Consider the following 27,529-nt stretch of genomic DNA (forward strand, 5'->3'; position numbering starts at 1 on the left):
TCCACTTTTAAAATGTCATGTCAAATTTAATATTTGAGTAATATATTTTACATACATATTCTTGGTTTTTTTAACTTCTTTTTGGTACTTTAAAAAACCACATGTAAATATTTCTTATCATAAGCAATGTTACAATCACTACAGTAATAAATCATTTGTTTGAGTTGCAACTCTTTACTTGAGACATTTTTATTAGAAATACCATCATAAACTCAAAGGATCTGAACATTTTAGAACTCAGTACAGTCTGCTACATTTCATGTGTTCAATAGACATAAGTGGCTAAGTTGCAATGTATTAGATGGTGGTGTTCTAAATATATTATCAACTCTTTTGATCTTGATTTAACTTATGTTTTTTGGAAAATGGAGACATAAGTGATCTTACAAGCACTTTGTCCTAGTTTTCTTTCTGTTTCTGTGACAAAACATCATGAATGAAGCCAGGTTGGAGAATAAAGGGTTTACTTCAGCTCATGTATCCTGATCACACTCCATCACAAAGGGGAGTCAGGCCATGAACTCAAAGAAAGCACGTGAAGGCAGTAACTAAAGCAGAGGCAATGAAGGACCACTGCTACACTGCTTACTGGCTTGTTCTTCTGGCTTACATTCAGCTACTTTTCTTTTGTTCTTTCCTTGTTTTTTTTTTTTGTTGTTGTTTGTTTGTTTTTTGTTTTGCTTTGTTTTGTTTTGTTTTGTTTTGTTTTTTGAGACAGGTTTTCTCTACATCGCATGGCTGTTCTGGAACTCAGTTTGTAGGCTGTCCTCGAACTGAGAGATCTACCTGTCTGTCTACCAAGTTGTTGAGATTAAACGCATGTGCCACCACACTTGGCTTCAGCTAGCTTTCTTATATCTTTCAGGACTACCTGCCCAAGGGTGGCACTGTCCACAGTGAGCTGGACCTTCCCACACCAATCATTAATTAAGAAAATTCTCCACAGACTTACTTAAAGCCCTATTTAATGTAGACATCTTCTCTAGTAAGGACCATCTTCTTAAATGACTCTACTTTCTGTCAAATTGACAAACAAAACAAACCTAGTAACCTAGAACATAATTCCAGGGCAGTATTAGTAAAGAAACAAGGAAGTGAGACAGAGATAGCTATATAAAACATCTATTTAAAAAGAGTGTCTCAGAACATTCTAAAAGAGTGACAACAAAAATAATTAACTGCTATCTCATACCTTCCAACCTTTCTTGGTCAATGTTTGGCCTGTTGGGGGATAAGGACTCTCTGCTTTTCTGGTCTGTTTGTCTTAATGCCTTCAGGTAGGTTCTGAAGAGACCACAAACTTCATCATGTGGTTTAGCTCTTTTCGTAAGTCTTGGTGTGAAAGCATCCAGAACCTTAGTAGGTTAGTCAGGTCAAGGAGCTGCTGTGGCTTCTACCACGGCAAGGGCATTGAGGTTATCTGAACTTAGTGGTCAGTCAGGAGAGGATGAAGGAGTGGATGGCAATACTACTGACAGCAACCAAGGTCCCTGAACTACTGAAGGTGGGAGACCCAGAGGAGACACATCATGTGTTCAAACATATTCTGTCCATATGACACAACCTGCCCAGGGATACTTATGTAGTTGGTAACAGAATGAGAATTCTAACAATATGGCCTTGTTTGAGAGGCTGACCATGAACTTATGCTGGGTCCTTACCTATTTAGCATGCCCCAATACCAATCAGATTTTCAGCTAAGTGCACGTTAGCTGCTGTGGAAACATTAAAGATAACCTAAGAAGAGAAATGAATGTGAAGGGCACCTAGAAAAAATCTTGACCTATTTGGATCTGTGATAAGTAGACAGCCACTTCGTACTTGCCTGAGAATTCATGAGCAGCTCCCTACCTCAACAAATAAATACTGACCTCTTCCAGAAGTGTTCAGCATATTTGGTAAGTGTTTTCAGTTTCTGTGAGATGTTAAATAACAGAACTTTTCCACTCTATTTTTGGAAGCTATTGAAATACTTATTTTATTTTGATGGGTTGGTGTCGTAAGATTGGGGATCTAGTGAATAATCAAGGAAGAGAGGTGTCTTCATGGAAAGCAGCAACACAGAATCTGTCTGGGCAGTACTTGGGCAAGGTTGCATGAAGAGGGAATCCCCTCCCAGCTGAAAATCTTCCAGGGGCAATAGCGTGAGTCTGCCACTCAGAAGGGAGATAGAACAAGAGACTTCCTGTGTGAGGGATGAAAAGCTGGAAGAGGACTTAGGTGGTAAGTGGCTAAGTGACTTAGTAACTCCTCAGTCAGGCAGAGCATCTGAATCTGAAGTTCCACGGCAGTTTGGGGCTTTTAGAGTTACAGGTACAGGGTTGTTCTTGCTATGGCTAGCAGTTGTTGAGTGCACTTTAGTTAGCAGATACTGGGAATAGCTGTGCTGCATAGCACATAAAGTAGGTAAGTTCCAGAGGGCTGACTATGCTTTAAATCTATTTGACATTTCAGAATTTGAGTTTGGCACCAGCGGGTGTTGAACTAATTAATGGTCTTAACTTGCTGTAGAGAAGTAAACAACATGGGAGGTCATTTTAACAAAATGTACATGGTGCCATTGTGGCCCTGTTTGTATTACAGCTGTAGGAACATTTCCATTCATTCAGTTTCCCAGTTGTTGTAATAGAGTGTTAGAGAATTTGAATGAACTTCTCATGGCAGCAAGCCTAAAAGTCCAGTTTGATGCTTCTCAAAGCCGCCCAAGTCCTATCCTTCCATTTTCTTCTGACTTCTTCATTTGAATCCAAATGCCATGCAGAAATAAACTCCTGAAGTCAGTTCTCAAACTTCATTACTCTGTGGATGACAAAGCTGTAATCCAGCCAGGAATAAAGTGTTCTCCAAGATCACACAGCTCATTGCAAAAACGGACTCTGATCCCAAATCAAAGTTCTTGTATTTTGCCTCATTTTTTGTGTAAACATTACTTTTCCTGTTACATCATTCAACTGTTGTGTATGAATTTGTGGAGTATGACTCTACTTTTAACTAATTTTCATGGAACAAAGCTTAAAACTTAACATATTTCTTCTCCTATACAAAAATGGTACCTTTCAGTAGATTGCTGTACATGCATCCACTTCTATTTGTCTATGTCTGAATGTCCTGCAAACAATCACAGAGAAGAAGGCTTGCAACACAATGCATTTTCTCTTTATCAGTCAATGAGGGATCTTATCTACAAAAAGGTAATAGTTCCCAGAGAATAATAAAATCTTATTTTTGCCAAATAGTTTCTCATGTTAGATCTTGATACAGTGTCTTGTAAGCAGTCTTAAAATATTTTCGTAAATACCAAATGAAGCTAATACAGATTTAAAATATCATAATGCCCCATAAGGAGTATTTTAGGATTGGCTAATAGACTTGCTGACTCAATTTTGGAACTTATTGCCTCTGGACTAGAGACAAAGAATAGGAAGGCTCCTTTAGCAAATATAGGGGCCATTTGTGGTTTCATTATACTGTTACTTTTATTGTGCTATGGATTATTTTTCAGAAGATGGAGCCTTTTTTTTTGTCTGGAATTAAATTTCCAAAACAGTGGGACATCTGCATCTTTGGGGGATGGATGTTGACTCAAAGAGTGAAGAAATCAAACTCCTGTTTCACCATCAACCTGTTCCTGGTTAATTTTCAGGTCTGAGTTTCATCAGCATCTTCATTCTCATCCCCTTTAGGCCTCCTCGCCTCACTCCCTCTCCCATAAATAAAAAATTGAAGAAAGGAAAAAGAGTGTTACTATTAATTAAAGGGCTGTTAGGAAGACAATAGTATGGAGATCACACCAAAGCATAATTCTCAAATTTGTGTCTAAAATTCTCAGACAGTTAAGAAGCTCGATGCTCAAGCCTGTCTACAATCCTTTATTGTTGATAGAGGTTAAACTGCATTTTGGCCCTCCCCAACTCCTACCCTAACCAGACACATTGGCACATTCCTAGTCTTCTCTTCATATATATGCAAAAAATATGATGACAGCGTTTTAGTCCTTCCCACAGTATTTTGGCAGTGAGGATGGACACTAATCTCTCTTGCTCCCTATCCAAAACTATTCAACATAACCAATCAAGAATTCAGAAATCACAGTGCTTTGGAGTGGAAGCAGAAGGCATCATTTTGTTAAAGATCATTGCTCTATACTAAACAATGACTGGGAGTTTGTTTAAAAGAAAAGGTGGAAAATCTACTTTTCATTTCCTCAAGCCTTGGAAAGTATGGATCTCCATGTGGAGGCAGGGAAATAAGATGGTTGAGAGGAAACTGGGGAGCCTGGACAGCCATAAGAGAGATGTACTAGATGACTCTAGGACTCTAGTATTCTAAATGAGCTGTTAGTGGGAGCTCCTGAGTTAGTTGGCACACGCCTGGGTTTCCTCACTGAGACGTCCCCATGTTGCCAGCAGAAATAGAGCCTATCCAAGATTGAGCCAAGTATATGTAGAAACTTAATAATCATAAAATGTTATTGCAGATTGTCAGCTGAGATATAGCCCCATACCAGATATCTTGCCTGAATTTTAGAATTAGCACCAATGAAAGAAGAGAGAGGTGAAAGAAGGAGAGGGAATGTTATAGGACCTCAATCAGTATTTTTGGAAGGAAGGAATTAATAGGTTAACTAGAAAAAGCCATATGTTAATAAGTACACAGTTTCCCCAAAAGGGAGCTATGGAGCTGGAAAGATAGCTCAGCAGTTAAGAGCAATGGCTGTTCTTGCAGAGGACCCAGGTTTTATTTCCAGCGCGCACATGGCAGTTGACAATCATCTCTAATTCCGGTTCCAGGGGATCCATTGCTCTCTTCAGCTTTTGTAGGCACTAAGCACACCAGAGGTGCATATTATGTATGTGGAGACAAAGAAATACTCAAAAGTAAAATAAAAAAATAATCACAAAAAGTTTTTTTTTTTTTTTTAAAGAAAAGTACAAGCGACCAAACTCATGCACAATAAAGCCCCTATTTAGTGCCTGGTACTCAGCTGATGAAAAAAAAAAATATATGTATGTACACATATATAGAAAGTATATGTTTAGTATATTAATTATCCTCCTTATATTAATGATTTTAATATTCTTTGTTAAATTGATAATGTTATCCAAACTAATTGTCAAATTTAAAAAATATGGCAATGCCAATTTTTTTAAATCAAGTAAAAAAATAAGATGATCATTGTTTTAATGAGATGGACACTGTTTTTACAGGTACTTGCCAAGTGACTTGACAAAAGATGATTTAGTTCAACGTAAGCCATTTATTCTAAGAAATGAACAAAATGGTGCAATGCCCCATTAAATAAACAAATACTTGTGCTATAGAGACATTGTCTTTAAGCTTTTCTTTCTAAGTTACCTTCACTGACATACAGACACACACACACACACACTTTTCAAAAGTTTTCAGGCAGATTATTTTGTTTTTATGTTTTTCATCTTTAGCAATTAACTCTTCTCCCTTATGCTTACAATGAGAGAAAAATATAAACGTCCATATAGGGAATTTGTTAGAATAGATAACCTTCTCACAGAAGATTAGACAGAAAAAGTATAGAGTTTCAAAACTGCTCTGAAGTGTAACAAAATTATCAAACCAAAAGAGGACACTGACTAAGAGTGTATATTTTCAGCAAAAAGGCAAAACACTGATGTCTAACCAAATAATTATGTTAACCAATTTGCTTTTGGCTGTGGTGTCTAGACCTGGAGAACCATAATTTCACCGTAAGGGAAACAGCCAGAAATGTGGTTAGAAGTTTAAAATAACGTTCATCATAATTTATGTAATGGCATGTGTGCACATGTGCATACACACATACACACACAAATACACACATACCCATAAAACACAATGGGCAACACTAGGAGGGTGGCCCAATAGGATAATGAGAGGCTAGAACAGTAACAACTCTGCTTGCTTCTCTTACAAAGTACTGGGGAATGCTATACCCTCATGTAGCTACTTAGAATAATTCACTGTCTTGAGTTATTATACTCAGATTGGTAAGTTTGATGCTATTTAAAAAAAAAAAAACTCAAAAATAGCTCCCTGAAAGAAATGCGAGCACATTTTTATAGCTTTCTCCGGTGACACTAGGTCTCTGACACTTGTTTTCAGTGATGCACAGCATAGTGGGAGAAGGAGCAACACTCAGGAATAAGCAGACAGCCATCATCTTTAGAAGGAATGCTGGTAAAATGGAATTAACGTATGCTACCACACTCACAGAGAGAAATGTAGTGCTCTCCCTGTCTTGGGAAAAAGCTTTTAAGCACATGGCTTCCATATGGGAGTAATTTCCATCTCCTAATTAAAATCAGATTTATAAATAAAAGTAGAGGAAGGAAGCCAGACTGACAAGGGTATGATACCAAAAGGCAGAGTAAGTGGGAAGTCTTTGAAGGATGGAAAACGAAGGTAGTTGGGTTTTGAAAGGAAGTGGTTTAATAGGCTTTGTTTTGTCTTGTTTGTTTAGGGATCATTCTAGGAGCATTGCCTGAGACTCATTAGGGCTTTAGTTCTCACATGTTTACAGAAAAAGAGAAACAGCTCCACCCCCCTCACACACAAACACACATGCTGAACTGACAGTACCCCTGTTGTAGGTTAGGAAATTTTACCCTTAACTTATGATATATTACTTATGTTCTAGAAGCTTCTTTGTATGACTCTTGAAAACAATAAAAATTTAAGTGATACAAGGCTAAACACTTAAAAGCATTTTGCAAACATTTTCAACCAACATTATGACATGGAAAGAAAGGAGGAGGAAGGAAAATAACTTTGGATTTCTGTACCTTAGTGGGCACTGACAATTGAAAGCAAAGCAAACCAAAACAAACAAAAAATGAAGTGAGAGAAGACAATTTCATTGCTGGAATCCATTCACTGTATCCATGCTGAAGTTTGTTGAGGAATTTTTAAATTTCAGTTTATCACTGACTAGTTTATCTTAATTCTGCTAAAGACACACAGCAAATTAATTGTTTAGGTTTAATTAAAGAGGAGAGAAAGAAAGAATGAAAGTCCCAATTTTCTCAAAGTACATTTGAGATTGGCATTATTGTGTTAGAGTTGAATAAACACAACTTACGTCTGATATTTCAATTGAGTTCCTAGAGAGATGAGATGGTGTAAAACAACAACAACTTGCTTTCCAAAAACAAAAACAATAAGAAAGCCCAAGAAACAACAACAAAATAATAAAACCTATGTTATGGATACATATGTGCACTTACATACATTTATGGAATCAAGAATTAAAGTAGACATTTAGGGTTGGGTGAGTGAGTGATTGATTGTTAGCAATGTGGTATATTGATACCATTGGTACAATTTTCAATACCAAAGGATTTTAGAATGGAAAATATATTTTAGACTTGCCAAAAGCACCTTTAAACTGAATAAGAAATTTTTACTTAGTCCTTTTCTCACTGCGGTAGGGTGGCTTTGTAAACTTCTCCTTGGCTCCTATTCAAATTTTCCAAATGACTCCATATAATGAGCACAAAATGTGTGTGTATATATACATATTTGCAAGTGTCTGTGTAGTTGCATCTTAGAGAGGTAAATTAATGGCATTTTTTTATACAATGAATTATGTTGCAGTGCTAGAGGCAGGAAGAAAGAAAGAAAATGAGACAGCCAAGAGGGCAAAGTTAAAGAATAAACTTGAGGGTGAGGATAAAGCAAGTTAGCTGATGGCTCTCCACTAACTGCCCACACCTCTAGTTGCCGTTCCTCATCCAGGCCACATTCTCTCTTTTCTCCCGCCCTCGTTTCAGAAATCAAAAGGGAAATTTAAAAGTTACAGTATGGAGAACTTCAAGCCCCAAGTAGACATAAGCTCCAGTCAAGCCTCCCCACAACATCCTTTGATAAGAAGATGAGTGTTTTGCTAATGATCAGGAAAGACAAAGCGACACTAAACAAAACTCCTGCTTTGCAACTCAAGATGTCCACATTCTGGCAGGATGCTAGTGAAAAGTAAGCCAAGCATCTCTTTGTGGTTAAATCTCTTTGCTGTATGTTGTGTATGTTCTGTTCTTGCAACAGAAGTTGGGAAAGATACACTTAAGCCAAAGCCAAACTAGGAGTTTTTGAAAGAGGTAGGTAACCGCCTGAGCAGAGGGGTCATCTGATATTATGTGAAGTTCACCCTTGATCTTTTAAGAGGAAAGTTTAGAGTCTTCTTTGGCTGAAAAGTCTCTTTCCAGATGGTGCTTTAAACACCTAATGATCCTAGACAACCGGATCTCATGTCCTTCATGTGCTGCACTTGTTTTATGTATACTTCAAACTGTTCAGATTGGTTGTAAATCTTTAGCTTCAAGTTGCTCCTGATGTCACGGGGCTTTCTGGTTTCATTTAGGTATGTATGGGGGGGGGGATTCCAGTCTTTAATGCTGAATGACTGCAGCTTAGCTTTCCACACCATGTAAAACCAGAGCATCCAAAATCCTAAGACTCCTATAGGAGACATTCATAGGAGAGAAAAAAAAAATCTTTTGTTTGTCTTCATGATTCGTAATTCTAATTTAATGCAATGACATATTCTTTGACCATACTAAATTCACTTGTCATGAAGACAGGAAGGTGGCTACATATTAATAAATATCTTACGTGTAGTGTCAATGAATGTGTGATTACACTTGGGATTTTCTATTGTGAAACATTTTTCAATGTCTATTTAACACCTGCTATATGAGACACACTGTGGATTGGTCCTGGATATTCAGTGTTGAAAAAAGAAAAAATGTCCACATTCAGTTTCCATTACTATCTCTCCAAAATCATGTCCTTGTGAAAAGTAATAATAATTCTGGACTCCAGATTCTTCCTTTATGCTATTTACAAAGGCATGTTTTTATGAACATGCAATTTATATAGAGGAAAGTACATAAGCCAAGAATACAGCTTGGAGAATTTTCACCAAGTAAACATATCCTGAAGTAAGTGGGCAGACCAAACAGCAGAACATTACAATTCTCCTGGGATCTTCTTGCTGTTTTTTCTTCTTTTTTGGAGCTCCTTCTTTATAGGTTTCCAGTTAACCTTCTCAACTACTTTTTCTAACATCTGACATCCTATGCTAATTTTACCTTACTCTGGACTTTGTAGTTATGGACTCTGCCTTCATTTGCTTAATTTTATGTTTCCACCATGCCTCTGAGTTGTTGTATAGTTGGGTTTATTTTTTATCCTTACTAGTCCACTGTTAAATTGTGTTAGAATCCATTTATCTATTCTATTGTTACATGTTTGTGGGAAATAGTCCTGATGTTGCTATTTCCAGGTTAGGGCTGTTAAGATTCCCCTACATGTCTTCTGGTGAACAATGCTCCTTGGAATACTCTCACAAGTCAGATTGTTAGGTCAAAAGTTACTTATGTATTCATACAGATTACATGTCAACAACATTTATTCTAAGTGTTTGCACTCAATTGCAGTTCCAGCAGCAGTGCATGAACCCTACCAGTCACTCCACATTTTTGCCAAGCTCGACATTATATGTTCTTTCTTTCATTTTCATGTGCATTTTAAAGTAAAAAAAAAAAAAATTGAATAGTCAAAGGAACTTTGTGCAAGCAATGAAACATCTTAAAGTTTATATCAAATGTTAATCCCTTAGATTTTCATCTGTGCATACAATTCAGAATGATATCATGTGGAATTACCACATGAAATCAAAACCACTGTTTATGCTGGAAAACCTGGAGAAGATTGTCATATTTCGGGGTTGAGCATTTATTTATAAAAGCAGCAGTGGCCGACCAGCACCCCCCCCCACACACACACACAAATCTCCCACAAAAGGAGCAAATGAGGAAAAATAATATGCAAGTCCCTTCCTTGAACTTCAAAGTAGAAATGGCTTTATCAAGCCCTGTGGAATAAACATGCAATTGGGTAGTAGATGCCCTTCCATATCAACTGTAAGGCTAAAAGTGGCAAAAAAAAAAAAAAAGTTTGAGCAGTTATGGGTCAATAAAAATCCTAATGTCAGGCCCTTGAAACTATAGGGAGATAAATACCATAATAAAATTAACTTGCTGATCATACTGTAAATGTAGGAGGAAGTGTAAATAAGTACATTTGGTCCAGATCCCACAGGCCTAGTCAGCTAAATATTTTGTAAAAGACACTAATTCTTAGAATACTGTTGATGGTTTCCTTTTTCTTTTCAGACTAAGGTTTATACTCACACTCCAACTTTATATGTGGACTTCAGGTTGAACCAAGGAGCAAAGCATTCCCAGCTTATTCCTAAGGGTATGACGGGTTCTGGAATGTGGTAGCCATGTGAGGAAAAACAATGAAATCAAAGCCCAAGCAGCTTCAGAATGCAAATTCTCAATATCTGCATTATATTCTAGGAACTTTTATTATGTTTATATTAGCAAAGGCTGTCTGGGCATGCTTCCATAGAATAGGTGGCAAATCCAAAAGTTTGACAAGTTTCCAGTCTGCTGATTAATCAGATATTTAAAAGTACTTATTTGTTTGCAGTTTCAATGATACTAGCTGTCTATATTCACGTTTATATGCATATATGTCTATATGCACGTTTCCGTTTGGTTGTGCTAATCTTGCAGAAAGCAGATATTTCATGCAGTGGTGATTTGGAAGACAGTTGATATCAGGAATTGAGCCTTGATGATGCATCATTTACAAAGAATCCAATTTGTCCAATTTCTGACAGTACCAGATTTCTTTTGCATGGGCCACACATTTTTCCCATTAGCTCTTGGCTAAAATAAGAATAAGTAGGGTCCCTTTTTTGCATGGTGATTTTCAGCACCTCTTGCAAAGTAATCTCTTATTTCTTGCCGACAATATTGCTATCATTCATCATAAAGGACATAAATTTGCATTTCTAGGAAAGTATACATTTTTTTTGAGAAATGTATACTTTCTGATCTTCAGGGCCTCTTTGTTAACTGACGGATAGTATCAACATTTTGCTCTCCATAACCCCTCTGTTTATTTTCTGTCTTTCTACACAGCACCTCAGCTTCTGAGTACTTTAAAACATAGATTGGAGTGTTAATAAAGAAAACTGTTATGGTGTGTGGAATTTTCCACAGTGAAATTTTTTTTCTAACTTTTCTGTATCGTGTAGATAACTCAATAACAAACTATATTCAGATAACCTATAGTATACTACTCTAGTAGGTAGAACAATGTCCTTCCTCCTTCAGGATGTCCATGTACTGATTCACAGGACATGAAACTATGTTACATAGAAAAGGGGACTTTGCTTTGAAACACTGCTAGTAGAGTCTTTCAGATGCCTTTTGCGGTAGACTCCTGTCATACATTCAATGCACATCCCATTTGTCTTTCTAAATGAGGATTGATCATCTTCACCCATGTCCACTTACTTGATTATCTTCTTTAGGTGTGTGGATTTCATTATGTTTATCATATCTTGGAGGTCTATATAAGCGAGTATATACCAAGTTTGTCTTTCTCCTTCTGGGATACTTCACTCAGAATGATCTTTTCTAGATCCCACCATTTGCCATCAAATTTCATGATTTCCTCCCTTTTGATTGCTGAGTAGTATTCCATTGTGTAAAAATACCACAATTTCTGAATCCATTCCTCTGTTGATGGACATCTGGGTTGTTTCCAAGTTCTGGCTATTACAAATAAAGCTGCTACAAACATGGTTGAACAAATGTCCTTGTTGTGTACTTGAGCAAATTTTGGGTATATACCTAGGAGTGGTATAGCTGGGTCTTGAGGTAGCACTACTCCTAATTGTCTGAGAAAGCGCCAGATTGACTTCCAAAGTGGTTGTACCAGTTTACATTCCCACCAGCAATGGAGGAGGGTTCCTTTTTCTCCACAACCTCTCCAGCATGTGTTGTCACTTGAGTTTTTCATCTTGGCCATTCTGATGGGTGTAAGGTGAAATATCAGGGTTGTTTTGATTTGCATTTCCCTAATGACTAATGAGGTTGAGCATTTCTTTAAGTGTTTCTCTGCCATTTGATGTTCCTCTTTCGAGAATTCTCTGTTTAGCTCTGTTCCCCATTTTTTAAGTGGATTACTTGGTTTGTTGCTTTTCTGCTTCTTTAGTTCTTTATATATACTGGATATTAGCCCTCTGTCAGATAAAGGGTTGGTGAAGATTCTTTCCCAATCTGTAGGCAGTCGTTTTGTTTTGATGACTGTGTCTTTTGCTTTACAGAAGCTTTTCAGTTTCATGAGGTCCCATTTATTGATTGTTGCTCTTAGAGCTTGTGCTCTTGGTGTTCTGTTCAGGAAGTTGTCTCCTGTGCCAATGAGTTCTAGGCTGTTCCCCTCATAACCAAACCATGGCAGAGTGCAGGGAATCATATGAAAGAAGGGGAGTTAGTATGATATGGAAAGGATAGGAGCTCTACAAGTACCAAATATATCCGGGCACAGGGTCTTTTCTGAGACTGACACTCAAACAAGGACCATCTATGGATATAACATAGAACTTCTGCTTGGATGTGGACCGTGGTAGCTCAGTAACCAAGTAGTTTTCCAAAGTAAGGGGAACACGGACTTTTCTAACAGGATCTCAAGGGCAGGCTCTTTGACCTCCCCCCCCAGGGGAGGAGCAGTCCTGTTAGGCCACAGAGGAGGACTTTGCAGCCAGCCTTGAAGATACCTGATAAAACAGGGTCAAATGAAAGGGGAGGAGGTCCTCCCCTATCAGTGGATTTGGAAAGGGGCAGGGAGGAGACCAGGGAGGGAGTTGGGGAGGGGGAGGGAATGAGGGAGCGGGATACAGCTGGGACACAGAGTTAACAAATTGTAACTAAAAAGAAAAATAAGGGGGTGGGGCAAGATGGCGGTGCTGGGAGAACTCTCATTCTGAGGAGCAGCACAGCAGGATTGGCACAGTGACCAGCAATCAGAACTCACGGCCATAAAACACAAGTGATTGTGTTTCACAGGTGAGAGGATACCCCACGGTGAGGGATTCAATCAGCTTTAACTCACCCAGCTAAACCGCGGAAGAGATCCCGATTCCGCCAGGCGCTTGGTCACCAGCCCAGAGCTACACCCCAGCATGATCTGGTCACTGTCCCAGACTGAACTGTGGGCCCACAACACCATAGCCTGGATTTCCCAGTCGAGAGATAACCCCACGGAGCAGGAAACGATAGGGACGGACCTCAGGTTACCCAGACATCCCCTGGAAAAGACTCGGGTTCCGCGGGTGCCCCAAGAGCCAGCCCGGACCCAGAACCAGGACACAGGTGCCTGCACGGAGCCCTGCCTGCGCGCCTGATTCACCGCCTCAGATAGAACTGTGGGCACCAGGGCACCAGGGCACCAGACTGCGTGTCTCTGGCAGGAGGAAACCCCCAGCGGAGGGGGTCAGCAGCTCTAACGCTTGGGACACCCAGCACCAGAACACTTCCTGGACTCACGCAGACTCTAGTACAGGCAGGAGCGCTGTGCTCTGCCGCCATTATTGAGTTCCCCTAGGGCACTGGGACACACAGCTGCATCCTCGGACCTACAAAAGCCAGAGAGCCATAACAGCAGCCCTCAGATACTATGCCAAGGATCAACCAGTTAACCCTAACTAGACTGTCAAAACTGCGGGAATCCCTGGTCCTTCAGGAGGGCTGCACCCACAGTGTCTGGACCAGAGGAGTGCCTGCAGCCGCCATTCCAGACAGAGACACACAGCTTCTGGTCCAGAGTGAGGCACCCAGCCTCCAGACCAGAGCAGTGCCCCCAGGCGCCAACTCAACCTAGGTGCACATTCTCCAGGTCCAGAGCGGAGCAATCAGCCTCTGGCACAGAGACTTGCTGAGTGCACCTCCCACTTTCCTGGACAGAACTGTGCGCCCCAGGATAACAGACTGAGTTTCCCTGTTGGGAGAAAACCCCACAGCTAGGGAATCAGCAGTTTCTTCAAGAGGACTGTACATGGAAATTTAGTGAGCAGCAGCACACTAAATTTATAACAAGAAACCCAGCAGTGGGGCAGCTGTCTTGAGAAATTCTATGGGTAAGAGGAGATCCCCCCCTGCCTAACATAGACCACAGCTACTACTCAGAGCTATAAACCTGAGGTGAGCAGTGGCAACTCCTGAGAAACACTGGCCATACAGTGACCATAACCAAAAAGCAGAGAAGGACTCCTTCAGGAAAAATCATCTTCCTGCCAAGGGGATACTCCCTACCTCAGGACTCCAGGAAGCACAGAAACTAACAGCCAATACCTAAATCAGCCCAATGGGTAGAGGTCAGTGTAAAGGCTCAACCAACAAAAGAGAGCAATACGGCATCTCCAGAACCCAGCCATCCAGGGGCGAACAGCCCTGAACAATGCAGCATAATAGAAAATCAAGAAGATGACCTTACAACTATGGTGATGAAGAGGATAATAGAGGAAACAGATAAAATACGTAAAGAATTAGAGGAGGATAAAACCAAACAGATCATGGCTATCCGTAAAGAAATGGAGGAAGATAAAGACAAGCAGATTAGGGCCATCGTGAAGAAATATGGGAAGATGCAGCCAAACAGCTTGTGGCCTTCAGAGAAGAAATAATTAAATCACTGAAAGAAATAAAAGAGACAGAGATGAAGGAACTAAAAGAAAAAGAGGAAAATACAAGCAGACAGGTGAAGGAAGTAAACAAAACAACTCAAGACCTGAAGATAGAACTAGAAAAATTAAAGAAAACACAAATGGAGGAAATAATGGAGAGGAAGAATTTAGGGAAGAAAACAGGAACTACAGAAGTAAGCATAACCAACAGAATACAAGAAATGAAAGAAAGAATCTCAGGTGTAGAAGATACAATGGAAGAAATCGATGTATCTGTCAAAGAAAATGTTAAATCCAAAAAATTCCTGACATAAACCGTCCAAGAAATCCAAGACAATATGAAAAGACAAAATCTAAGAATAATAGGAATAGAGGAAAAAGAAGACTCCCTTCTCCAAGGCCCAGAAAATATTTTCAACAAAATCATCGAAGAAAATTTCCCCAAGTTAAAGGAGAAGCCAGTAAGGATACATGAGGCCTACAGAACACCCAACAAATTTGACCAGAAAAGAAAATCCTCCCGCCACATAATAATCAAAACAGTAAGTATACAGAACAAAGAAAAAATACTAAAAGCTGCAAGGGAAAAAGGCCAAGTAACATATAACGGCAAACCCATTAGAATCACACCTGACTTTTCAACAGAAACTATGAAAGCCAGAAGGGCCTGGACAGATATCATGCAGACCCTAAGAGAACACAGATGTCAACCCAGGCTACTATACCCTGCAAAACTCTCAGTCCTCATAGACAGAGAAAACAAGATATTCAATGACAAAACCAAATTTCAACAATACCTACACACAAATCCAGCATTACAGAAGACACTGGAAGGGAAAATACAACCCAAGAAAATTAGCTTCTGTCAAGAAAACACAGGAAATAATTAACCTTACTACAGCAAAATACAAAGCAACCAAGCACACAACCCTATGAACATAGCCAACATCAAAATCAAAGGATCTAACAGCCACTGGTCATTAATCTCTCTCAACATCAATGGACTTAACTCTCCAGTACAAAGACACAGATTAACAGAATGGATACGTAAACAAAACCCAGCAATCTGTTGCATACAAGAAACACACCTAAGGCACAAAGATAGACATTACCTGAGGGTAAAAGGTTGGAAGATGACTTTCCAAGCAAATGGACCCAAGAAACAAGCAGGAGTAGCCATTCTAATATCTGATAAAATACACTTTCAACCAAAATTAATAAAAAGAAATGAGGAAGGACACTTCATACTCATCAAGGCAAAATTCCACCAGGAAGACATCACAATCCTGAACATCTATGCCCCAAATACAAGAGCACCCACATTTGTAAAAGAAACATTGATAAAATTTAAACCACATATAGATCCCCACACATTAATAGTGGGAGACTTCAACACCCCACTCTCAACAAAGGACAGGTCAACAAAACAGAAATTAAACAAAGAAACAATATCTCTGACAGAGGTCATGAATCAAATGGACCTCACAGACATTTACAGAACTTTACACCCAAACACAAAAGAATATTCCTTCTTCTCAGCACCTCATGGAACCTTCTCCAAAATAGACCATATAGTTGGTCACAAAGCAAGCCTCAACAGATACAAGAAGACTGAAATAATCCCTTGTATCCTGTCTGATCACCATGGAATAAAGCTGGACTTCAACAACAACAGAAATAGCAAAAAGCCTACACACACATGGAAACTGAACAACTTGTTACTAAATGACAGCTGGGTCAGGGAAGAAATAAAGAAAGAAATTAAAGCCTTTCTAGAACTCAATGAAAATGAAGACACAACATAACCAAACTTGTGGGACACAATGAAAGCAGTGCTAAGAGGAAAGTTCATAGCACTAAGTGCCTTCAAGAAGAAATTCGAGACAGCTCATTCAAGCAACTTAATGGCCCACTTAAAAACCCTACAAAAAGAAGAAGCAGACACACCAAAAAGGAGTAGACGGCTGGAAATAATCAAACTCAGGGCTGAAATCAATCAATTAGAAACAAATAAAACAATTCAAAGAATCAAAGAAACCAAGAGCTGGTTCTTTGAGAAAATCAACAAGATCGACAAACCCTTAGCCAAGCTAACTAAAAGGCAGAGAGACACCACCCAAATCAACAAAATCAGAAATGAAAAGGGGGACATAACTACAGACACTGAGAAAATCCAAACAATCATTAGGACTTACTTCAAAAGTCTATACTCAACAAAATTTGAAAACCTAAATGAAATGGACAATTTTCTTGATCGATTTGACTTACCAAAGCTGAATCAGGACCAGGTAAATCAATTAAATAGTCCTATATCCCCCAAAGAAATAGAAGCAGTCATCAAAAGTCTCCCATCCAATAAAAGCCCAAGACCAGATGGCTTCAGCGCAGAATTCTACCAGACCTTCAAAGAAGAGCTAACTCCAATTCTCTTCAAACTATTCCACAAAATAGAAGCAGAAGGAACATTACCAAACTCATTCTATGAAGCCACAATCACCTTGGTATCTAAACCTCACAAAGACTCAACAAAGAAAGAGAACTTCAGGCCAATCTCCCTTATGAACATTGATGCAAAAATACTTAACAAAATACTTGCAAACCGAATCCAAGAACATATCAAAGATATTATCCACTATGACCAAGTAGGCTTCATCCCAGGTATGCAGGGGTGGTTCAATATACAGAAATCCATCAATGTGATCCACCATATTAACAAACTGAAAGAAAAAAATTCACATGATAATCTCCCTAGATGCTGAAAAAGCATTTGACAAAATCCAACATCCATTCATGTTTAAAGTACTGGAGAGATCAGGGATACAAGGCACATATCTAAACATAGTAAAGGCGATATACAGCAAGCCTATAGCCAACATCAAACTGAACGGAGAGAAACTTAAAGCAATCCCACTGAAATCAGGGACAAGACAAGGCTGCCCACTCTCTCCATATCTCTTCAACATAGTGCTGGAAGTCCTTGCTAGAGCAATAAGACAGTTGAAGGAGATCAAGGGGATACAGATGGGAAAGGAAGAAGTCAAATTATCACTATTTGCAGATGATATGATAGTATAAATGAGTGACCCCAAAAACTCTACCAGGGAACTCCTACAGCTGATAAACACCTTCAGCAAAGTGGCCGGATACAAAATTAACTCAAAAAAATCAGTAGCGCTCCTGTATACAAAAGACAAAATGGCTGAGAAAGAAATTAGAGAAACAACACCATTCACAATAGCCACAAATGACATAAAGTACCTTGGTGTAATCCTAACCAAGCAAGTCAAAGACTTGTATGAAAAAAATTTCAAGTCTCTGAAGAAAGAATTAGAAGAAGATATGAGAAGATGGAAAGATCTCCCATGCTCATGGCTTGGCAGGATTAACATAGTAAAAATGGCCATCTTACCAAAAGCATTCTACAGATTTAATGCAATACCCATCAAATTGCCAACACAATTCTTTACAGACCTGGAAAGAAAAATTCTCAACTTCGTATGGAATAACAAGAAACCGAGAATTGCTAAAACAATCCTCTACAATAAAAGATCTTCTGGAGGTATCTCCATCCCTGATCTCAAGCTGTACTATAGAGCAACAGTTATAAAAACTGCATGGTACTGGCATAGAAACAGAATGGTGGATCAATGGAATCGAACAGAAGACCCAGAAATAAACCCACACACTTACAGACACCTGATTTTTGACAAAGAGCCCAAAACCATACAATGGAAAAAAGATAGCATCTTCAACAAATGGTGCTGGTCCAACTGGATGTCTACATGTAGAAAAATGAAAATAGATCCATACTCATCACCCTGCACAAAACTGAAGTCCAAGTGGATCAAAGACCTCAACATAAAACCAGACACATTAAATCAGCTAGAAAAAAAAGTGGGGAATACCCTAGAACTCATTGGTACAGGAGAAAACTTCCTGAACAGAACACCAACAGCACAGGCTCTAAGAGCAACAATCAATAAATGGGACCTCATGAAATTGAAAAGCTTCTGTAAAGCAAAGGACACCGTCATCAAAACAAAGCGACTGTCTACAGATTGGGAAAGAATCATCACCAACCCTTTATCTGACAGAGGACTCATATCCAATATATATAAAGAGCTAAACAAGCTGAAAAGCAATAAACCAAGTAATCTACTAAAAAAAATGGTGAACAGAGCTAAAGAGAGAATTCTCTGCAGAGGAATATCGAATGGCAGAGAAACACTTAAAGAAATGCTCAACCTCATTAGCCATTAGGGAAATGCAAATCAAAACAACCCTGAGATTTCACCTTACACCCATCAGAATGGCCAAGATGAAAAACTCAAGGGACAACACATGTTGGAGAGGTTGTGGAGAAAGGGGAACCCTTCTCCACTGCTGCTGGGAATGTAAACTGGTACAACCACTCTGGAAATCAATCTGGCGCTTTCTCAGACAACTAGGAATAGTGCTTCCTCAAGATCCAGCCATACCACTCCTAGGCATATACCCAAAAGAGGCACAAGTACACAAAAAGGACGTTTGCTCAACCATGTTTGTAGCAGCTTTATTTGTAATAGCCAGAAGCTGGAAACATCCCAGATGCCCCTCAACTAGAGAATAGATGCAAAAACTTTGGTATATCTATACAATGGAGTATTACTCAGCAATGAAAAATAAGGAAATCATGAAATTTGCAGGTAAATGGTGGGACCTGGAAAGGATCATCCTGAGTGAGTTGTCCCAGAAGCAAAAAGACACGCATGGTATATACTCACTCATATAAACATACAATATAGAATAAACCCACTAAAATCTGTACATCTAAACAAACTAAGCAAAAGAGAGGACCCTAACTAAAATGTTCAATCCCCATCCTGAAAGGCAAAGAGGATGGACATCAGAAGAAAAAGAAAATAGGAAACAACCACGGAACCTGCTACAGAGGGCCTCTGAAAGCCAGAAGAAAACAGGAAACAACCTTGGAACCTGCCACAGAGGGCCTCTGAAAGCTTCTGCAGTATAGACTGTCAAAGCAGATGCTGAGCCTGATGGCCAACTGATGGGCAGAGTGAATGGAATTTTATGTAAGAAGTGGGAAATAGTAAGAGCTGGAGGGGAAGGGAACTCCACAAGGAGAGCAACAGAACAAGATAATTTGAACACAGGGGACTTCCCAGAAAATCATACTCCAGCCAAGGACTATTTGTGGAGATGACCTGGAACCCCTGCACAGGTGTAGCCCATGGCAGTTCAGTGTCCAAGTGGGTTACATAGTAATGGGAAGAGGGACTGCCTCTGACATAATCTGATTGGCCTGCTCGTTGATCACTTCCCCTTGAGGGGGGAGCAGCCTTACCAGGCCACAGTAGAGGACAATGCAGCCACTTTTGATGAGAACTGATAGACTAAGATCAGAAAGAAGAGGAGAACCTCTCCTATCAGTGGACTTGGGGAGTGGCATGCATGCAGAAAGGGGAGGGAGGGTGGGGTTGGGAGGGGAGGAGGGAGGGGCTTATGGGGGGATACAAAATGAATAAAGTGTAATTAATGAAAAATTAAAAATAAAAAAGCAACAGCAAAAATAAATAAATAAATGAAAATATAAGCATTAATAAAAAAACAAAAAAAGAAAAATAATAAATAAATAAATAAAAGTCAAAAAAAAAAAAAAAAGAAAGAAAAGGGGACTTTGTAGCCATGTATGGTAGTTTAATCCCAGATCTTGGGAAGTTTAGGTAGGATAAAGTTCGTCCTTCACTACATAGAAATTTGAGGCCAGTCTAGGCTACATGAGACCCTGTCTCAAAATGACAGAAAAAGAAAGGAAGGAAAGAAAATAAAATATCATCTGTATTAATCATAGTAGTCATGAGGTAGACACAGAAGCAGGAAGATCAGGAGTTGGAGGGCATCTCACTTACACAATGAATGTAAGGTCAGCCTGAACTTATTTGAGACTGTCTAAAAGAGAGGAAGGGGAGTTTGCAGGTATAAGTAAATTAAGCCTCTTGGGATGGAATGTCTATTGGTCTGGATGTGTGATTTGAAGGCTTGGTTCTCAGTCTATGGTGCTGTTGGAGGGGACGGGGATAGAGGGGAAGTTGGAGGGATGCTGGGACTAGGAGGAGTTGAGGGAAAGTGCTACAATCAGGATATAAAATGAATTGTAAAAACTAAAATAATAATAAATTATTTTCAATTGACAGTGAACTAGTATTACTTCTTCCTGTGAAACATGATGGAGAACAATTTTTGAGGCAGTCTTATGATGTAGCCCTGGCTGTCATGGAACTCGCTGTGTAGACCAGGCTGGGCTCAAACTCACAAAGATCCACTTGCATCTGCTTTCCAAGTGCTGGGATTAAAGCATGCAGTACTGTACCTAGCATAGAAATTTTTTTTATTTCACAAGTATGAGTGGTATGTATGTATGTATGTATGTATGTATGTATGTGTACCACATGTGTACCTAGAACCTGTGGACATCAGAAGAAAACATTGGATTACCCAGAATTGGAGTTACAGATGGCTGTGAGTCACTCTGTGGGTGCTGGAAACTGAATCATGGTTCTCCACCAGATCAGTAAGTGTTTTTAATCACTGAGCCATCTCAGAGCCCTAAGCAGAACATTTTTTGAGAATATAATACACTGTTAGTAAATTTAGTACCATATTATAGAAATAAGTGTCTTGAACTTATGCTATTGAACTAAAATTTTATATTCCTTGATGAAATTGTTTTTAATGCATTCTTATATAGAACTACACTTTAAAAAAATGTGGTGGTGCATGTCTTTAATCCCAGCAATCAAGAGGCAAAAGCAGGATAATTCTTTGAGGAGTGTGAAGTCAGCTTAGGCTAGATAGTGAGTTTGAAGCCAGCCTGAGACTCTACCTAAGAAAGAAAAGAAAAGAAAAGAAAAGAAAAGAGAGAGGAAGGGAGAGAAGAAAGAAAGAAAGAAAGAAAGAAAGAAAGAAAGAAAGAAAGAAAGAAAGAAAGAAAGAAAGAAAGAAAGAAAAGAGAAAGGTAAAGAAATCGGGAGAGAGAGGGAGGGAGGGAAAGAGGAAGGAAGCTAAGAGGCTCAGCCAACAAGAAATATCATGAACATCTTCAGTAGGTGCAGCTCAATGAATCATCCTTAGTTGTAATCTATTAGTTGCAATACTACTAATAATTATAACCTACTGTTTGTCATGACTGTATTAACACCTATAATCCTGTGGGCCAGGATGATTACCCCATTTTTTTTTCAGATGAGGAAGCTAAAGTACTGAGGGATTATGTATCTTGTGTAAGATCCATTAGGTAGGAAATGTTGAGGTGAAATTATAATCAGCCCAGTGTTACTCACACTGATTTTCACCTGCCATTTTGTTTGCTACTCAACCAATTAATGGATCTTTAGTGATTTCTCTTTGATTTGCTGTTTGTGTTTAGATATAAGATGGACATTAACTATCCCTGCATTTATGTCTTGTGGTGTGAGCTGTCAGTTGCTGTGTCATCAGAAAATTCATCTTAATGTTAGCTATTCTAAGTTACAATATTCAGGGGAATACGTGTTCCTAAGTGCCATGAGGGTCTTATTGCTACTGTAGGTTGTTTTGTTGACAATTTTATACATGTATACAATGTTTGGGAGACAATTCTAATATGCAGAATTCTTGACTATGTTGTAGGTCACAGTGACCCTGCCATTCTTAGGTTACTGTATTTTATAATGCAAGAGGAGAGCAGAGAGCACTTGGATTGGTGTTGTGGGGTGCATGGGTCCATTTTAGGTCCAGGTCCCAGCTGTATTAGAAGTGCTGACCTACAAATATGTTGATCAAAGCACAATGGAAAGAGGTGTAAAGAAAATGGATTAAAATAAAAAAAATCTTATGCATTAGGCATTCATTTGTGTGTGTGTGTGTGTGTGTGTGTGTGTGTGTGTGTGTGTGTATTTAAAAAGAACAGTCAATTTTATACCAGAAGAATAGCGAAGCATGTGGGATAGTGTGTTGGCTTTGGTAGAACTTGGGTAATAATATACAGCAATTCTTTATAGTGTCTTTGAAACTTTTCAACGTGTCAAATTATTTCAAAACAAAAGTTGAAAAATAGTTTTGAAGAAGAAGGACGGGAGAGGACCAAGCAGTTCTGCTTCCTATCCCAGACAGCCAGATGTGAGGTCTACAGTGAAGGGGTTGCCTGGAGAAGTTGAATGTGGAGCCTTTCCATGCATGGTCCTGGGATCAGAGCTGCTTTGAGGTCTTGGAAACATTGTAAGCCGAAGTTTGGGAATAGGTATGTTGTCTTCTTACCTCCTTCACCCTCTCTCATTTCTTCTGCTAAGCTGACTTCTGTTAGGAATTTGGTGTGTCAGCAGGCCATGTTTTTCTACATCTTCCTCTATATACATGCATAAGAGTAGTTGTAAATTCACTGAAATTATGAACTCTTAATGAAGACAGGAGAAACATGGTCTGGCTTAAGCCAAGGAATGTAGGCTGCGGAAATCTCTCACTAGGGATATTTTTAAGATTTAGGAACTCCCTTGGAAATAGAGTGAATGCCACAGAAAGTGATTTACATATTTAAAAGCCACGTTGTACATTTGTTTTGTGTTTGGCTAAAGGAGATCTGACTTGCATGTGTTGCTGACTTATCTGTTCTCAGGGACCAGAAGAAAACTATGATCTTTATCTCAACACATTTTATTTATTATTTCCCAAGGGAATGGAAGATCTTCCCAACTGCATAGAGACGGTAGGGAGGCCATGTTTGTTGAGGGGGGGGGGAGAATGTATGCTCTGTGACTTCTGATAGAATGACAAAAATCTGAGAGTGGCATTAGTTCCTAGTGCAGGTTGTAAAAGTGAGAGGAGAGTTGAAGGAAGGAAGAAAGACCTGAAAATTGCACAGGGGAGAGCCCTTGGCTGATACAATCCTGCTTTTACCAAAGGAATAATTTGAACAGAATGTTTCTAAAGCTGTGTGGTGGTGCACACCTTTATTCCCAGCATTCAGGGAGGCAGAGACAAGCAGATCTCTGTGAGTTCAAGGCTAGCCTGGTCTACAAAGCTAGTCCAAGACACCCAAGGCTACACAGAGAAACCCTGTCTTGAAAAACCTTTAAAAAACAACAACAAAAATGTTTCTTCTTAAACCTGTAGTATGAACTCATTTATACTATTTGACATTTATTTTCTTTTTGGACACCCTACGAAATGGTGTTCCCTGGAAATGAAACCAAGATTAATAGGGCTTATGGGTAGGTATTTTGCTACAAAGAAGAGAAAAGGGAGATTGATCTACAGTTCCTGTTCCACTAGCTCTAATGCTCTGTGCCTTCTACCTAGCAGCATAAACTGTGTTAAAACTGAGCAAAGACTGTATATCCTAAGAGAGTATTTTAACAGAGAGAAAAACAGGTGAACGAACATAGAACACTCACCTGACAGCTCCTTGAGCACACTCTCTGTTCTTCTGGGCTTTGTTATAAAGGATTTTTAAAGGAAGAATAAACAGACCCAAGTGATTATTACAGATAGGGATCTGTTTGGAGAGTGAAGAAGAAAGTGAAGGATAAAGCTTTTCACAGTTCTAGAAATAGTTTCCTTTCACCTGCCTTAAAACTGTGAAGAAAGGACTGACTATGTGGACAAAACCAGATTCATGACAATGGAACACTTTGCAGTCTCCTAAGGATGAGTTACTGCCCCATGTTTTGACACAGAAAAAACACAACATTGAGTTTCTCCTACTTTTGAAGCAAATACTAAATACACAAAAGAAAAAGTTCTAAAGTACAAATACCAAATTACTCACCTTTTATGTCAGAGTAGATAAGATTTATAGAAAGATTTCCAGTTTAGATGGCCCATGCTTTGGTATTCTTAAAACAATGTGTTACTTTTTTTCTCAAGATAAACAAGAAATAGAGCCATTTGCACTTAGCAAAAGAAATGTTAACCATTTTCTATCCAAACATTTTTTAAGCTGAAAGAAAGGATTTATTTGTAGGATAGAATTCTAAATTAAGCTAAGGAGAAATAGAAAACCTGATCATCCATTAAAGATACAAAGCCAGGCTGTGTACACTGGAATGTGGCTGTAGATTATGGGCATGTGTTTTCAGCATCTATGAGGGATTTTCTGCACTCACATTGTCCCACTTGAATACAAGTGGTTGTACCCTCTTGACATTTGCATCTATGCCCACAACACAAAATCAATGATAGTGGCTCAATAAATGGTGGGAGAGTAAATGAAGGAGAGAACAAAATGGCATTACTTTCAGATAGATTAGATTCATTCTTGTGAAATCTTAGGAAAAGCCAGATATAGTGGTATGTGTTTGAAATGCCAGCACTGGGGAAGAAGAGGCACACAGATCCCTGGGGCTTGCTGGCCAGCCACCCAAGTCTTATCTGTGAGCCCTAGGTCCCAGTGAAAGACCCAACCTCATCAAAGTGGATGGCTCCTGAGGAAGGATACCTAAGGTTGACCTCTGGTCTTCATGTGTATGAGCATACACGTGCACCTTCATGAGTCACAGTATTCTTTTCTTTGAAAACATATGAAGACAATTCCAAGAATCACACAGGCCATCTAAAACCTGTTAATCACCAAGAAATTTTAGATTTTTGTTTTTAGGAAGCAAGTGAAGTACTAAATGCAAGCACATTATTGACGAAAGCACAGCCATGTCAAGGACGCCAATACAGCAGCATGGCAGTGACAAAGCCTTCCTTGGGTAAGGCTCAGAGGGATGGCAAAGCTCTTCTCTGGTTCAGAGTTTGTGCAGAAAATATCCAGCATAACTTCCATGTCCCCCTGGGTTGTTTCCAGCCTGAAGAGCTCTTCCCTACAGAGACTGCCCCTACTGAGGTTAGCTAATCCTGCTTCCCTGCTCAGTTGTATGCAATAACTGTGCCTCCTGTTCAACTGTATATAACAAAGATGCTAAGCTTCCAGTGTGCTGCAGGTTCTCTAAGAGCCCTGACCACCCAATCCCATATAAGCATATTCTCTCTCATTCATTCTCTCTCTCTCTTTCTCTCATTACTTCGTTGATGACCCAATTTGGTCAGTCTCTAGAGGCCACCAGGATGTGGCACACATTCTTAATGTGTGCATGCTCTTATAATAAATATAAAAGAGAATGTGTTCACTGAAAATTAGAACTCAACTAAAAAAACTGCACTAGATTCATTATTCAAACTTCACCCAACTTGGAAGTACAACAAACTGAACATGAAGCTAGACTGGAGTGCCATAGCTTATAACATGGTGATAGAACTACAAGAAACAATTTGTGGACTGGAGAATGGCTCGCTGGTTCACAGTACTTATTGCTCTATCAGATGAGTATAATTCAGATCCCTTCAGCCAGTCCATAAATTCTTATGGTAACTCCCATCTCCAGGGGTTGTGATGCCCCCTTCTGACCTTGTGGGCAGCTGACAAACACACACACACATTAAAAAAAATAAAACAAATGTGTTATTATAATTTGGGACAAATAGATATATTGCCAAAGTAAACTGTAAAGTGCCTACTTTGGGTGGCCCTTAGATCACAAGAACTCTTAAGTCCTTTAGGTATAGAAGTATGTTTGTAAAAAATAAAAATAAAAAAGAGGTATGTTTGTGCATGCTTGTATGAATGTGTATGTGAGAAAGAAAAGATGCAAATATACAATATATGTAATAAAAAGCTTACAGATCTAAAGTCTTAAAACATTTTCTAAAAAAAATTCATCCTCATCTTTTTCTTTTGTTGCTGTTATATATGTTTATATCATATTTATAATGGAAGCAAAATTCATATGCAATAAATATCTATAAATTGATATTATACATACTGATACTGTAATATCTCTGGCTCTTTTCCAGGGTGGACAAGCTTTGTTTATGCCATCTCTGGATATGTATATATTAGTGAGTAAAGAGTATGCCATTTGGGGTTTAATTGCAGATTAATTCAAACTACTGAAAGGATAAGGATAAACTACCCAAACGATTATATGTAATTGAATGGTACGCCTTCTTTCTTCCCACACCAAACTGGAGCAGTGTGCCTTACAGCTTCCGGAATGTTCAGTAACAGAGAACAACATGAGTCCAGGCAAAAGGTACAGGCATGATTGTGTGTGTTAAATCTAAGAGGTTAACAGTTTCCATAACCATAAAGAGGTAGAGCTCCAGTAGGCTCCAATGAGAGCAGCTGTCTGTTTTTTTAACAAGTTAAATATTTCAGGTATCTCACTTTTTTTAATCTAAAGGTTGTATGCTGTTGTTTGTAGAGAAATGCATATTTAAGAACAAAGCAACTCTCATTTTATAAATGAGCAGTGAGATATCTAATAAAAGTTATTTATGCCAAGGTTTCACATCTGCATAACTGAAGCAAGAACCAAGCAATGGTGGCATGAAAGACAATGGCCCCCACAGGCTTTGTCATTTGAATTCTTGGTCCCCAGCTAGTGTCTCTGTTTGGGGATGTTTGGGATGTATGACCTTGTTGAAGAGGTGTGTCACTAAAAGTAGGCTTTGAGAGTCTAAAGAATCTCGTCTCACCATTGCTAGTTCTTGCTCTTTGATTCCTGCTTGATGTTCAAGATGTAAGTTTTCATCATCCAACTGCAGCCACCATGCTTTGCTTGCTGCAATACTTCCCCACCATGAGAAAATCGTATCCCTAAGGAACCATAAGCCAAGTAAACCCTTCCTTCTATAAGCTGCCTTTGTGGTTTTTTTAAATCACAGCAATAGAAAAGTAACTAATATACAAGTGTTCCTCAATATCAGTTTCCATGTCCTACCTACACACTATTCAGTTACAATGTAGAGTTCAGACCAGGTTGTGTTTTTAAGCGTAGCCAATCCTGTTGTGCTCATTTTAAAACTCTATTTTATTTGGAGTATTTATGCCCCTACCTCCCTTCAACCAACCCCCTAACCCTAGGTAGAAGAGAGGTTATAGGGGAGAAAGAACGC

At 39.0% G+C, this 27,529-nt stretch overlaps 1 protein-coding gene across 1 annotated transcript in view; it reads left to right on the plus strand.

The window, feature by feature from the left end:
- Pir (pirin) overlaps positions 1-27,529 on the plus strand; it is a 106,045-nt gene that overhangs the window by 55,094 nt on the left and 23,422 nt on the right. The window contains 2 exon segments of the mRNA XM_055615780.1: positions 10,188-10,272; positions 26,426-26,470. Of these exon segments, the coding sequence (XP_055471755.1) occupies positions 10,188-10,272; positions 26,426-26,470 (130 nt within the window).

This window comes from Psammomys obesus, unplaced genomic scaffold (genome assembly GCF_907164565.1).
Source record: "Psammomys obesus unplaced genomic scaffold, mPsaObe1.curated_primary_1811, whole genome shotgun sequence".
Lineage (NCBI taxonomy): Eukaryota > Metazoa > Chordata > Mammalia > Rodentia > Muridae > Psammomys > Psammomys obesus.